At 35.6% G+C, this 15,707-nt stretch overlaps 1 protein-coding gene across 1 annotated transcript in view; it reads left to right on the forward strand.

Moving 5' to 3' along the window:
* Cep295 (centrosomal protein 295) overlaps positions 1–15,707 on the forward strand; it is a 58,618-nt gene that overhangs the window by 26,539 nt on the left and 16,372 nt on the right. Inside the window, exons 9-16 of the mRNA XM_058584967.1 lie at positions 2,634–2,817; positions 3,236–3,403; positions 5,751–5,969; positions 8,557–8,685; positions 8,819–8,910; positions 10,393–10,530; positions 10,936–11,033; positions 11,304–14,751. Coding sequence (XP_058440950.1) covers positions 2,634–2,817; positions 3,236–3,403; positions 5,751–5,969; positions 8,557–8,685; positions 8,819–8,910; positions 10,393–10,530; positions 10,936–11,033; positions 11,304–14,751 — 4,476 coding nt within the window. The remainder of the gene's footprint in view (positions 1–2,633; positions 2,818–3,235; positions 3,404–5,750; positions 5,970–8,556; positions 8,686–8,818; positions 8,911–10,392; positions 10,531–10,935; positions 11,034–11,303; positions 14,752–15,707) is intronic.

Below are 15,707 nucleotides of genomic sequence, written 5' to 3' on the forward strand. Positions count from 1 at the left end.
TTTACTTTTAAGTTCAGTCCAGAAATAGCCTGAGAAGAAATTAATCATTTTCCTAATTTAATAATTTGAATTGCATTTGTGCTTTATTGAGGATTCAATTCATTAAATATTTATTGAGCTAAGCACTTACTGACGTTGCATAGTATTGATTGAAAGGTAAAGTCATGGTCCTTGCTCTGAAGAAGTTTTGAAAAAGTGACTGTTGTAGACCTGCGAAATAGTATCATTTTAGCTTCTCTTCTGTCATACTTATTGTTCAGTTAGTGCTTATTTCTGAAATAGTATAAAAATTGTCCTGTTAAAAGCCTCATTTTATTTCTTGAATTTGACTACTGAGTTTGGATATTTTAAATACCCACCTTGGGGATGAATTTTTAAAAGCACTTATGTAGAAATTAAACACTTATCTTATGAAAGTTTTATTTGTATGGTTTGGACTAAATTATGATCTTTTACCTTAAATTTTAGACTTTTGCCAACTGAAAGTGTATTATGACGAAAATAACTTAATGTCTAAATTATTATTATTATACTTCTAAGGCTTAAATCTATAGAAAAAAGCACGAAAAGCAATCATAAATTAAACACATTCTTCAATAAGAGCAATAGTGTTTAGTGGTTCGGAAAGTGGACCCCACAATAAGTTTGCCTGAATTTACCTCTCTTCTTTACTCCTTGACTGTTTGATCTCAGGCAAGTTACTTAATATCTCTTAGCTCTGTGTCATCATCTCTGTAATGAGGATTAAATGAGTTTAGTAAAGCCCTTAGAAATGTGCATGGAATTTCATAAGCTCACAGTAAATGTTAGTGATCATGGTAATTGTCATTATAAATTAATATAAGAAGAATAATGTAAAGATTTCAAGGAGCCATAATATTACACTTAATCAAAAAGTTTTTTTTTTAATTTTTATTGTTGGTTGTTCAAAACATTACATAGTTCTTGATATATCATATTTCACACTTTGATTCAAGTGGGTTATGAACTCCCATTTTTACCCCATATACAGATTGCAGAATCACATCAGTTACACATCCATTGATTTACATATTGCCATACTAGTGTCTGCTGTATTCTGCTGCCTTTCCTATCCTCTACTATCCCCCCTCCCCTCCCCTCCCCTCTTCTCTCTCTACCCCCTCTACTGTAATTCATTTCTCCCCCTTGTATTTTTTTTCCCTTTCCCCTCACTTCCTCTTGTATGTAATTTTGTATAACCCTGAGAGTCTCCTTCCATTTCCATGCAATTTCCCTTCTCTCTCCCTTTCCCTCCCACCTCTCATCCCTGTTTAATGTTAATCTTCTTCTCATGCTCTTCGTCCCTACTCTGTTCTTAGTTACTCTCCTTATATCAAAGAAGACATTTGGCATTTGTTTTTTAGGGATTGGTTAGCTTGTGGCATTTATACACAATGGAGTATTACTCTGCATTAAAAAATGACAAAATCATAGAATTTGCAGGGAAATGGATGGCATTAGAGCAGATTATGCTAAGTGAAGCTAGCCAATCCCTAAAAAAGTTTTGAATTAGTGAGATGATTTGAATCATAAATGAAGAGAATTTTTTAATAATTTGATTACTTTTCAGATTTAGCAAAAAAAAAAAAGTCATCTCCAAATGACATAATATTTAAAACTTTCAAAAGAATAAGGAATATGTATATATCATCACTGGACAACCACCTAAGCAGCAGGCCTTCTCTACCTATTGTAAACATGTTTCTTTCATACGAATGGTTAAAGCTGTGTAATGTCACTGCTAATAAGAGATATCCTTTTCCCTGTCTGACCCTTTTTGCTGCAAACTCTGTTGTATTCTGGGGCCTTACTTCCTGCTGGAGTCTGTGGGAACTAGTATTTGGCCTCTGTCTGCCTCTCAGTTTAATCTTTTTGCCTTTACTCGCCCTTGCTCTCCATGCCTTAGCTATAGTGAGCTGTTCACTATTCCTGAATACTCCCTGCCTTCATCTCCACACCTGTGTGCTGCAGTTGTGTCCTCTTACTTGTACTTCTCCTTTACCCACTTTTATCTAAGTTCTCATCCCAAGGACTGAGAGTTCTGTCTTCATTCTCTTTCCTCTTTACCTGATACCACCAGTATTCCAGTTAGATAACCTCACTAAAATGCTGTACTTAAACTTTAATATTAGCCACACCCCTTAGATACATGCAGACTCCTTTAATCATGAGAAATGATAAGCATGTGGAGTAAGAAGCCACATTCCACAGTAACTCTGGATCTTAGTGCTTCCTTGAGACAGGTATATTGAGAATTGGACCATAGTACATTGCAGGAGTTGTGACAAATTAAATAGAAATAACTTCATGACTTCCCCCAGAAGGAAGAACTGTAACTGGCAGAAACTTTATGACCTAATCAGTACCACCTTCTCATAGTATTAACATAATGCTAGTTGTTTGTTGTCTCACTACCAAGCAAAGGTTGAGTTTTTTTTTTTTTTTTCCCCCTAGCATTTTTCATAGTAACTGACATTCAGCAAATATTTGTTAAATAGTAGGGGAGAGGATAGACCCCCAGGCCCTCTTTCTCCCAGTTTTCTCACTTTCCTCTCACTGTTAATGTAACTATCTAAAGTTTGACTCAGCTGTTTTAATCCTCATTCTTAAAGAATCAAGAGAAATTAATGAAAGAACTCAAACAGCTACAACAAGAGGACCTGGCACGTAGGAGACAGACTGTAGCACAGATGCCACCACAACTAGTTGAACTTCCATACAAGCGCAATGAAATGAAAGAAGACTGGCAGAGAGAGCTGGAATTCGCCTTTGAAGATATGTACAATGCAGACAGGAGTAAGATATTTTCAGCAGTGCTTTTAAATGTTTTGGTGCAAAAATAATATTTGTGATGATAAAGCAGTTTTTGTTTGGAAATGTTCTCAGTTTGAAAGAGGACTTCATATTTTAGATTAAAAAACTATGATGGCCTTTAAAATTTTATGATCATCCAGGTGCAGTAGTTCATGCTGTAATCCCAGCAACTCAAAGAGTCTGAGGCAGGAGGATCAAGAGTTCAAAGCCAGCCTCAGCAACTTAGGGAGGCTCTAAACAGCTGAGACCCTGTCTCAAAATACAATATAAAAAAGGCTGGGAATGTGATTAAGTACCCCTGGGTTCAATCCCTCATACCTAAATAAATAAGGTAAAATTTTATGTCCAAATTCTTTTTAATCATGTTGGAATGGAAGCATGTGTCTATTTTTCTTTAAAGAGGTGAAAGGAAACCTGATTTTGCACCTTGAACCAGAGCCTTTGCCTGCTGTGACTGATCAGATCCAAGATGAAGAACTAGACCTTTCAATGGAACAAGATAATGCAGGTGAAACTGAGAACCTTCAAGGAAAAGAAGCTGAAATGATATCTCCTAGTGAAATAAACGGTAAAAGCACCTTCTGAGCTGACTATTACAATATTTCACAGAAAAAAAATGTGAATCATTTATCAACAGGAAAATCTGGTGTAATTTAAATGCAAATAATTTCTAATACTAATGGGAATGTTGGCAAGATGAAATGATGTTTTCGTATATTTTTCATTAGAGATCTGCTTCATATACCTGATAGGAAAGCTGTTGTATTCATATGTATAGGTACTTTGGAGTTCTTTAGGTTATTGAGTGAAATGCTCAATTCTGAAGTCACTGGAGTCAGATTTCTTTTGTTTTTAGATTTTAGAAAATCATCCTTTTTTTAATTACTACTGGGTACTTCATGTATAGTGATGAATAGCACAAAATTTCATCTCCTGAATTTTATCTTATCTCCAACATCCTGAACTTTATTTTAGTTTGGCTTAAAACTCAGTGTCTAGCAATAAATTTATCATTATCTCTTGCCTACATCTTATCTGCCTACCTTTCTTATATTAGTTAGTAATGGTACCACAGTTTGCAGTTACAAGTCAAACCAATGGGAGTTATGTTTAACACTTCCTTTTTCTACTTCCATATCTCTTTAAAGGCCAAATTCTTTTCATTAAATGGCCTTCTTCCCCCCGCCCCCCGCCCGCAATCTCTCCTGGTATTACCCTTGTTTAAAGCCATTGAGGCTTTTCTTGTTATTTGCACCCTACACTGTGGATGTAACCCTTTATGTAGGTCTCCTATTGGACTCTTCAGGTAGGATCTGTAGGCTTTATCCTTGTCTTCTTCTCTGCCAACATTGCTATTCAAACAAGTATAAGGTTGCTGTATTTTGGCTTTGGCATAAATTGGATGGAAGATGGTTTCAGGGCTCATTTGACTTTCTAGGGTTCCCACTTAAATTTCATTTCTGGCTTCTGCCAAATCAGCAAGTTTTTTAAAAAGATATTTTTACCATTTCATCCAGCTTTTTTACTTATTTTCATTGGAGGTATCATTTACATCTCTAGTTTGTCAGAATTGGAAGTTCGGAAGGGATAGTCACTCTTCAGTTCCTACAGATTCCATTTTAGGATGCTGACTTCATGTTATCAGATCCTTTCATTTTTCATAAAAGCAAGGGAACTGGACATTATGGTATACATCTGTAGTCCTAGCTGCTAGGAGACTGAGGCAGGAGGGGCTTGAGCCCAGGAATTCAGAGCCATTCTGGGCAACACAGACCCTGTCTCTTTAAAAGAAAAAAAAAAGTCATCTAGGAATTTCATTGTTTATTAAATCTTTATTTTTAAATTTTAGCAACTAATCCATATTTTTCAAAATGAATGGATCACAGACTGATGGTAATTGAAAGAAGATAGCCAGAAAAGATTACTTAAGTATATGATTTCCATGTTTTATGAAGTTGAAAAACAAACAATAAGCAAAACTAATCTGTGGCTTTGAGGTTAAAATAGTGGTTATTTTCACAGCATGTTGACTGGAATGGGTATGAAGACACTTCTAGGCTCTGGAAATGTTTTATGTAATGATCTGGATGGTGTTACATAGACATATCTGAAAACTCATTAAATTGTATGTACACTTAGGTTTTGTGCATTTTATTGTTAATAAGTTATAACTCAGAAAAAAATGTTCTTTAAATGTGGGTCATACAGAAATATAGTTGGCTAGTTTTAAACCTTTGTAGATATTCTTAAATTTTATTCCTTATTAAGCCAAAGAAATATGTATTTGCACCACAATTTCCATAGAGAATTGTTAATTTAGTATTGAGTTTTTGCATTTTACTATCAGTCTATGTGGACAAATGTTTAAATTATTATTACCTTGTTTTTTGATAACCAACAGGATCTCTTTATGAAGGTAGATGGAAGAGAAAGTTTCCCCAGATAGTAACAAGAATAACTTGGGAGGAATTGATTTTCTCTTAAGGTTATAAAGTGATGTCTTCTTCTGTAGCCTATGTTTGTGACCATACTGTAGTGCAGAGTATATAGAACCTTACAGCATGTATTTCAAAAACTAACCTTACCCACAGGTTAATTAGGAGATATTCAGTCTGTCATCATTTAACAAGCATAATAAATACCCTTAGCTTAGAATTTGTGTTACATGCATATTGTTGGAAAATAGTTGAATTCTGGTACCTTTATTAAGTTGAAAAAAATCATTCTTGGTTATAGAATTATGATTGGAATCAAGTAGCATTGTTGTATTACTGCAAATTGTAAATAATGTTGTGCTTTTAAGTAGAGATTATAGCAGTAAATGAACATAAAGATAGAACAATTTGACTGCATATGATAGATACTGAATAAGTTGTTTTTTATCTTTGGGTTTTTGTTCTTGTTTTTCCTTTTAGTCACCTTGGCAATGAAGACCCAACAGGTCCCTTCAAGAATTCTTTTTAAAAAATTGTTAAATAGGATTCGAAGCCAAAAATCTCTCTGGACAATTAAATCCATGTCTGAGGATGAAAGTGAAATGATTACGACTGTAAGTGAAATTGAGAGTAGAGCACCAACAATTGAATCAGGAACAGTTGCCAGTGAAGAAAGAAAATCTTCTGAGCAGGAACAAGGTGGTTGTCTCTACTAGATTTCTTCTTTGTATAACACATAAACCCTTCTTAAGTTGTTCAAAATTATGCTCAAACTTGAAAACTCAGACTAGAGGTCAAAATTAAGAAACATAATCCCAGTACTTGAGGGCAACAATCAAATGTTGAAAACCTTAGTGAATCTCTTAGACCACTTTTATTGTATTATTTTGCTTATTTTTTATTTACATATATGTATTTATGTTTGCATTTATAAATTCCAGCATAACTGATGAACCAAAATTAACCAGTCCCCTTTGCTAAGACATTTAGGCTGTCTCTCATTTTGTGTGTGTGTGGGGGTATTTCTAGTGAAGTCTTTTTATTTCCTTAGGAAGAACTTTTGAAAGAAGTAGTTCTTAATGAAAAGATAGGACTATGTTAAATACTTTTGAATGTGTTGTGGCTTTCTTTTACATTCCCATCAGAGATTTGGTTCCTTTTAAAGAATTATTTTTTTTTTTTGTAATAAATAGGCTATTTATTTAGTATGTTGAAAACTAAGATGATAATAGGTAAGTAAGATTTAGTATGTTTTTAGAAATTACAAAGATCATACTAACTATATCTTCTTCAATTATATATGAGCAAATGAGATGTGATTAAATTGTATGAAAATGTTTTGCTAGCAGGCTATCAGGAAACCTTGAAATGTGTCCTTCGGTTGGCCTCTTCACTCCACCTTCTCTTGGTTTTCATTTCTTACTGGTTCCTCCTTTATCATTTCCTTCACTATTTATCCATTTAAATAACCACTAGTCCTTACCTCCAGAGCGCTTTCTTAAATATTTTCTCTGTATCAAAACTCCTTACTTGGGAGGCTGAGGTAGAAAAATCTCAGGTTCAAGACCATTCTGGGAAACTTGGTCTCAGTAAAAGTTTTAAATGGACTGGGAATGTAGCTTGGTGGTAGAGTGCTTGCCTAGCACGTGCAAGGACCTGTGCTCAATTCCCAGGATCAAAAAATAAAACAGATCTCCTTAGTTGATCATCTATATACTAATGTCATCCAGAGAGCATGTTTCTGAGCTTGGCCTCCCTTTGAATTCAACTCATTTATTTGACTATTTGACATCTTCCCTTACATATCTAATAACATCTAAAATTTGTTCCAAACCGAACTGTCATATCCTCCCTTACCCTATACCTGTTTTTCATATAATCTTTCACAGTTTGATAACTTGCAATATTTTAATTCCTTTGATACAGCCAGAAAGCTAATGTTATTCTGGTTTCCTTTGATCATATCTGACATATGAAAGAATTCAGTGAGAAAGAGGGCTTATAAGATCACCTGAGGGATTTTGGCATCTAGAAGATGGCTAGAGAAAGGACAGACTGTAAAGTTATTAAAGGGGAGTGACCAGAGAAATAGAAGAGAATGGGGTTTTGGAATCTAAAACAAAGGAACCCTAATATTCAGTCCATAGCAAAGTTATTTAAGGGGGCCCTGTTTGGGTAGGCTTTCTCTGTTCTTACCTTGCTTCATTCCTCTACTTGCCTGACTACACCCCAGGCACATGGGTCTCCTTCAGTTCCTTGAATGAGCCAAGTTGTTTTTATCCTCACAGGGCCTTTTATACCTGCTGATCTGTTTGGATAGCTCTCTTACCTCCCGACATACTTTACCTGCCTGATTTTTCCTCACCTTTCAAATTTATGCTTAAAGGCCATTTCCTCAGATAAATCATATCTGATCCATTAATTTAATATTATCTTTATTATATAGCCCCTCATTTTCCTGACAGTGCCAATCATAATTTCTACCTTTATAATTTTTTCTGTGATAATTATGTTTCTAATTCCTCACTCAACCTGAAAAACTTTATTGAGGTCTTTTCTCATTCACCATGTCTCCGGCTTCGAGCATGTGTGTGGATGCCTAATGAAAAAATGAGAAAGTAAATGGGTGCTCCATGCAGAGTGTTGGCTACCCTTATATGATAAAAATACACTGCTTTAAATTTCGTCTCTGCTTTGGTTTTACAGTTTATAAAAAATTCTAGTTTGAAATGCATCAAAGATCCTGATATTTCTTTATCTTCTCTTTTTTAATGTTGCTATCATGCTTATTATTCTGCTCCCTTTTATGTTTTTCCATTGTATTTGAAAACCTTGCCAGCATACCTTTTCAAACAGTTCTTCACTTTTTCCTTTTTCTTACATTTAGTCTTTCATTTGTCTTGTTATATTAACTTTGAATAATACAAGTGGATACATATATAGTCATCAAAAAGTGACTGGATCTTAGCCAGGTGGGTTGGGACATGCTTGTAATCCCAGTGACTTGGGAGGCTGAGACAGGAGGATTGCAAGTTGGAGGGCAGCCTGAGCAACTTAACAAGACCCTGTCTCAAAATAAAAAGGGTTGGGGATGTAGCTTAGTGGTAGAGCATCCCTGGGTTCAATCCCTAGTGCCAAAAAAAAAGATGATGATCAGATCTTTAAGTAAGACGTTCAGGTAGACCGAAATTGAATGCTTAATCTGAGTGTAGATTTGTGTTAGTTTGCCCTCTTTAAGCTTGACCTGATGATATAGTCATAATATCAATGATACTGTCTATTACAGTTGTTGGAAGTGACATACTGACAATTGAGTCTGGACCACTTAGTAGTGAAGACAAATCACTTTCATGCCAAACAGATGCCAGAATAGGAAGAAGGTATTTTTTTTCCCCACAATTTAGATTAAACTTAAGTTTAACTCTTCACATCTTTTCCCAGTAAAATTACATGTAATAAATGAATGGAAGGGTATTAATAGCAGTGTCAAAATTCTAAATTTTTAAAACTTATTTTTGTTTTGGGGATTCTCATAGAAACAAGTGCAGTTCCATCTGTCACAACTCTAGCTCAGAGTTCAGTTCTACTTCATCCTCAAGAAGAAGCAGTCAGAGTTAGAATGTCAGCAAGGCAGAAACAGGTAATTGAAAATATTACTTTTACAGTTTTTCTTCTCCTAGGTACTCCAGCTTTATTTGACCCATGTAATTTGTCTTAATATCTGGCTGGTTTTGATGTCATGTTTTCTACCTTGTGATACACACACTCAACTGATAAAATGCATTGTCTTTACTTGTGCTATTCATTTGACCCTTACTGTGTCTTCTTTGTATTTTGTGCTTTGTATACATTTTATATTCCCTATGAAATCTATAAGGTTTTTAAAAAGGGAAATTGTTGTCTTTAAAATAGTTTATTCTACATAATTTCTGATATAATCCTTTGTACAGAGTAAGTGCTTGATAAATATTTATTGATTTAATGAGTCTTTGTCTTAATATATTAGACGGGCTTTGTAACCCTCCAAAACTTTTGAAAAGTAGTATTAAGAGGAAAAATTTTAAGTTCAACCTCCTTAACTGTAAATTTGGTTTCTATTCTACTTTTAATAAGTGATTTTTTAAAATACAGATTACCTTGAAGGAGGCTAAATTATTCCTAAGCCAGTTTATAGGTATAGTTTTTCGCAGAAATATAGCTGGGGAGTGAGAATTCTATGAGTTGGTATTTACTCTCAGATATTCTAGAGCAGCATTGTCCAATAGGACTTTGTGTGATGGAAATGTTCCACATCTGTCCAATGTGGTAGCTACAAGCCCCCTTGAGCTGTGAGTCCTTAGAAGTGGCTAGTGCAAGCTGAAGTATTAAATTTTAAATTTTAATTTTAATTCATGTAAATGTAAACAATGATGTGTATTGACAATACAGTTCTAGAGGTGCTGTGGAACTGTCAACAATATAAATTCAGTGGATCCTAAGTGAAGGAAAGTAAGACGAGGACATGAACACCACTCTATATAGCCACTATTGCCTGATTAGGTATAAGTAAAGTATTAGATCGAAACATTCCTCTTTGCAAAAATACATCTGTGCCTTTTCCCACTTTTTCATTCAGTATTTTGTGTATCAGGAACTTTTCAAGGTGGTACATTTGACAGGCAACAAAACAGACTAGTCCTTTGGCTTCTAGATAACTTCTCTCTTAATGGGTATTCCTAAGAAATCAGAGTGCTATGGGGGTTTCAATATTTAATTTCTTCAGTCATTTATACTGGGAACAATGTAAAATTAAAGATGTAAAATAGAATATGACCACACTGCTTGCTACTTCTCTGGAGGAGGTTCTTCAGTGGCGATCAGGCTCTCCTTGTACTCCTATAAAACAGAATAGTTAATGTGTTTACTCCTTCTTATGCTTTACCCTTCTTTTCATTTTTTTTTCCCTCCTTTCCCATCTTATACTCCCACCCTTCCTTTGTCAGTGCCACTAACAGATAAAACACCAGTTGTGGTCAATAGGTATTCTTGGTGATGAGAACTATTTCTTGTTACTGTAACACATATTAACTTTTCTTTTATATGAGTTTGTTGTTAATAGACCAATAGTATTTTTATTACCTAGATAATGGAAATAGAAGAGCAGAAACAAAAGCAGTTGGAATTACTTGAACAAATTGAACAACAGAAGTTAAGATTAGAAACTGATTGCTTCAGGGCTCAGCTGGAAGAAGAAAAAAGAAAAAAAGCTCAACACTCTGGGGTAGGATGCCAGAAATCTTGTCACTGCATAAATCATTGGGGGGCAATATTGAAAATATGAACAGTCCTAGCATTCAGAAAAGTAAAATGTCTAATTGTTATATATTTAATAATGTATATATAAAAAGTGTATACCAACCTAATGGCTCTCTGCTTTTAGTTTCTCTGGGATGCCAGCATAGACATGACTATGACTTGTGTGTCGTGTATATGTGGAACTTTTGGATTTGAAACAGAATGGTGATTACTTCATTTCTTACTTCTTATAAAAGTGTCAGTCTTTTTATTAAAAAAGAATATAAAAAGCTATATGGAAATCTACAACTATAGAATTTGAGTTTATATAAGATACTTTAGTGTTTGTTCCTGAATTTGCCTTTTAATTAGTAGCTCTGTCCTTTCTTAGGTTGGCACTGCTTCTGCACCATGCACTGTGGTTGCTGATGACAACAGTCATAGGCAGATGATCCACGACTATCAACAACAGCTTTTACAACAAAACAGGTATTAGCTAGGGTATCATTTCTATGTGACAGTAAGCTCCATCTTTGGGATTTATTATTTGGTTTATATGAAGATCTAATTGGAATTCCTTTAGCATTTTTCTAAGGGAAGTATAATATTGTTCCTTTTCCACCATGATTATGACCAACCCTAGATTGCTGTTTTTTTGTTGTTGTTTAAATGTAATATAAAAACACTTGAAAATGTGGGGCTTTTTTTTTTTTTTTAACTAAAAAGTAATATTAATTTTTGTTTGTTTGTTTTTGGTAGGTTACATAGGCAATCTGTTGAAACAGCCAGGAAACAATTACTTGAATATCAAACTATATTAAAAAGAAGGTACCCATCCACATCAGCTTCATCATTGATTTCTGATCCTATTATATCAGTACCACCATGGAAATCTGAAAAACACACTGCTGTATCAGAGCACTGGGATCAAAGACAGAGTCATAACAAATATCAACCTATGCAATCCATACAGTTCTCAAAATTAGAACAAGATCATATTCAGGTACTGAGACAAAATCACTTTCCACAAGGACAGGTAAAAACAACAGAAATATTAAGCACTTCAGATGTTTTAGCCAAGCAGTCTTTAGAATCACAAAAATATCTAAGACAATCCTCTCAAACTGAAACACAACAGAGTGACTATGAATTGATCCCTAAAGTTTCTCACATACTTTCAAGAGCTTTGTCACATGATAGGCCAGTGGAATTGCAGGATACTAGAAAAATATCTAAAACATCTATGGCAACAACCTCTCAGACTTTAGATTCCCAGCAAATATTATCAGAGAACAGTGAAAATTTATCTTCCAGGCTAACTGAAACTTCTTTATTCCTACCTGAGGGCTCTTTTAGTATTCCTCCGGTTAAAGTTGAATCTGGAAAAGTTCAGGCAACAGTGAATAGAAGTTCAGTTTCTGTAAGTCATTCTGTAATCAGCCAAATGCATGATCGACCTTTGTCATCCCCAGAGACTATCACAGCCCAGCAAGATAATGTGAAGTCTCTCCAGAAACAATTAGAACTACAGAAGGAAGTCCTTCAGGCAAGACAGGAAGTTCAGGAGCAATTGCTTTTGTCCAAACAAAAAGAATTGGAAGAGCAAATTGGACGCCCTGTATTCCTCCCAATGGTAACTCCAGATGTTTTTACTTCACTGCCTTCTGCCAAAGCTGAATCAGGGAAAATCCAAGAATCTTCTCCAACCAAGAATACTACTACACTTTCCTCAAGTGATCCTGTGATCTCAGGCCTTCAGGATAGGCTTTTGAGTTTTTCACAACCTATCTTATCACAGCAAAATAACTCTAAACTTCTCCAAGAACAATTGAATGTTCAAAGGGATAAACTTCAGGCTAGACGGGAAGCCCAGGAAGTCTTATTCATACCTAAGCAAAGTGAGTTAGATGGAAAAATAAGTTATGCACAGGCCGAGCCTCCTTCTCTGCCACATCAGGTAACTGAGCATATACATTCTTCACTACCTTTTGCAGATAGAAAATCTGGGAAAATCCAGGAGCAGCAATTCCCCAAGAGTGAAAAAGGACTTCTCTCAAACCAATCTGAAATCCCAGAGTCTCAGGATGGGTTTTCAAGTTTTCTACAACAGTTCCGACCTCTGCATGATAGTTTAAAGTTGCTCCAAGAACAGCTGACTACACAGAGGGATACTCTTCAGGCCAGACATGATGCTCAGATGGACTTACTTTTCCACAGACAAAGGGATTTGGGGGATGATAAATCTGGGCAGGTGAGTTCTTCATACTCAACAATGGTTGCTCAACATTCAGATGACTTGCAGGTTTCTGCTAAAGCTGAGCCTAGGAGAGTTCAGAAACTTTATTTATCTGAGGAGGAGAATATAACTCCTCCTAGTGATTTGATGATCCCAGCTCTTCAGGATAAGTCTCTTAGTTTTCCATACCATATCCTGCCACGACAAGAAAATTTGACAACATTCCAGGAACAGTCACACATACAGAGGGTAGTACTTGATGCTGGACAAGTAGTACAAACTCAGGAATTTGTACCTGAACAAAATGAATTGAAGAGAAAAATTTCTTCTGAACAGACTGGTATCTCTTTACCTGTATCCCAGGTAGCTGAATCTGAAAGATCACAGGAGTTTATGTCAATTAAGAGTGACAGTACAGTTCCCTTAAGCCATTCTAAGATCCCAAGATTTCAGGAAAGATTTTTGAGAATTTCAAAACATATACTACCTCTACAAGATAATTTGGAGGAGCACCAAGAATGGCTAGACACAGAGAAAGAGGATTTTCATTTCAGCCAGAAAACCCAAGAAAATACATCTTCTGACCAGACTGGCTTGTCTTCCTTCATACCCCAATTAAAACAACTTTCATTTACTTCCTTCCCCTCTGCTGACTCTGTTACAATGCCGGAACCTCTTTCAACAGATAGTGATAATAAAGTTCCCTCCAGGCATTTACAGATTCCAGAATTGCAGGATAGACTTTTGAAGATATCACAACGTATCCAGCCTCAACGAGATAATTTGAAGGCACTTCAAGAACAGTTAGCTACACAGAGGGAAGCCTTCATTCAATCTAGACAGGAAGCTCAGAAAGAAATGCTTTTAGATAAACAGAGTAGGTGGAAGGGAAGGATGTCCCCTGAGCAGGTGGGGACCTCTTCCTCACTACTGCTATCTTTATCTCCTAATGAATCTGAAAGAACCCAAGAACTTTGTCCAACTATCAGTGATAGTATAATTTCCTCAAGTCATTCTGAGATGCAAAAATTGCCTGATAGGCTCTGGGGTTTATCACCACCTGTTTTAACTCAACAAGATAATTCGATTGCACTTCAGGAACAGTTGAATGCACAGACAATTTCCTTTCCTTCTATTGAGAAAACTCAGGAAGAGTTTGTGTTGCCCAGACAACGTAAATTTGAGGAAAAAGTATCTTTGAAGGATTTTATCCAACCTCACCATGGTGATATGAAGGTGCTTCAGCAGCAGTTAGATACACAAAGGAAAGTCATTCGATCTGGACAGGAAGTCCAAGAAGAACTGCTTTTGCAAAGATTAAGTAAATTGGAGAAAAGGGTATCATCTGAGCAAATTAGTTCCTCTTCATTCCTTTCCCAGGAAACATTGCCTGCTGCTAACTCTGAAAGAATGCAAAAATCTTCTGCCACCAAAATTGGTGATACTGAAACCGTAAGATCACAAGACAGGCTTTTGAGTTTTTCACAACCTATTCTGCCTCAGCAAAATAATTTGACAGCACAGTTTTACCTAGAAAGGAGCATGGTAAATTCTAATGAAAAACCTCAGGAAGAACTGCTTTTAAACAAACAAAGTCAGTTAAACAAAAGTGAATATGCTGAGCATGACCTCCCTTCTTCGTTTCAATCTAAGGAATTAGAGCATTCATTCATTCCACTACCTTTTGCAGAAGCTAAATCTGAAAGCATTTGTGAATTGTATTCACCTAAAAATGGACACGTAGCTCCTTCAAGTGATTCTACAATTCCAAGATTTCAGTCTAGACTTTCACAGCCTGTCTTAGCACAGCAAGATAAGATGGGTCTTCAGAAGCAGATGGATCTACAAAAAGAAGTTCTACAATATAGCCAAAAAGCCCAGGAAGAATTGCTTTTACAGAGACAAACAGCATTGCAGCAGCAGATCCAGAAACATCAGGAAACTTTGAAGGATTTCTTTAAAGGCAGGCAGGTATGTTTTAAACGTATATACTTAAGAATTAAACGCTGGAGCCAGGAGTGGTGGCGCACACCTGTAATCCCAGCAGCTTAGGAGGCTAAGGCAGGAGGATCATGAGTTCAGCCTCAGCAACTTAGTCAGGACCTATGCAACTCAGTGAGACCCTGTCTCTAAATTAAAAATATGTAAAAAGGGCTGGGAATGTATGTGGCTTAATAGTTAAGCACCCCTGGTTCAATCCCAGGTACCAAAACAAAACAAAAAAACAATGGAGGGTAAAACCTCACTCAGTTTTTAGTTACTGAGAATAAGTTTTGATCTTAACTGTGCTGTAATTTCCTACCCTACACATTGGAAATTAAAATAAAAATTTATCAATCTTCTGTGGTGATTATGAGATTGTTTGAAACTCAACCAATTTAAATGCAGCTATCACAAAAGAATATAGATTCTTATTTGAACGTTTGTTATAGTGGGTTTTAAACTCATCGTAGATTAAAATTGTAAAAATAAACTGTTTAGCAGAATTTTTCATAGGCATTAATACACCTTGTACTCTTAATGTATAACACTTTGTTGACATTTATATATGGATCAAAATCAGTTCTATCTTCTTCCTTAAGAGACCTATTGACTGACTTTTAAGCTGTCATGATTTTAGGCTGATGGAGAGCTGGACTTGTGACTTGGGTTTGAATTGTTGACAAGACTGGCATAGTCACTCAAATTCATAGTTTATCCACATGGGAGATGAAAATGTGCTTTCCTAAATATGAATGTATCCATTTTATTTTAAAATGCTACTTCTTAAACCTTATTATTTAGTATAAATAGTTCTACAAATCCTTGATGTTCAGGAGAAGCTTGAATTGAGTGAGTCCAGGAGCTGTTAAGTCCTAGGGACTTAATTTGTCATTTGGAGGAAAATTAATGGGAAAGAAAAACAGAGGAGGATACCCAAGTATAAT

The sequence above is a fragment of the Marmota monax genome, unplaced genomic scaffold, assembly GCF_021218885.2.
Source record: "Marmota monax isolate L192 unplaced genomic scaffold, Marmota_monax_Labrador192_F-V1.1 WCK01_AAM20220418_F8-fsc00104, whole genome shotgun sequence".
NCBI lineage: Eukaryota > Metazoa > Chordata > Mammalia > Rodentia > Sciuridae > Marmota > Marmota monax.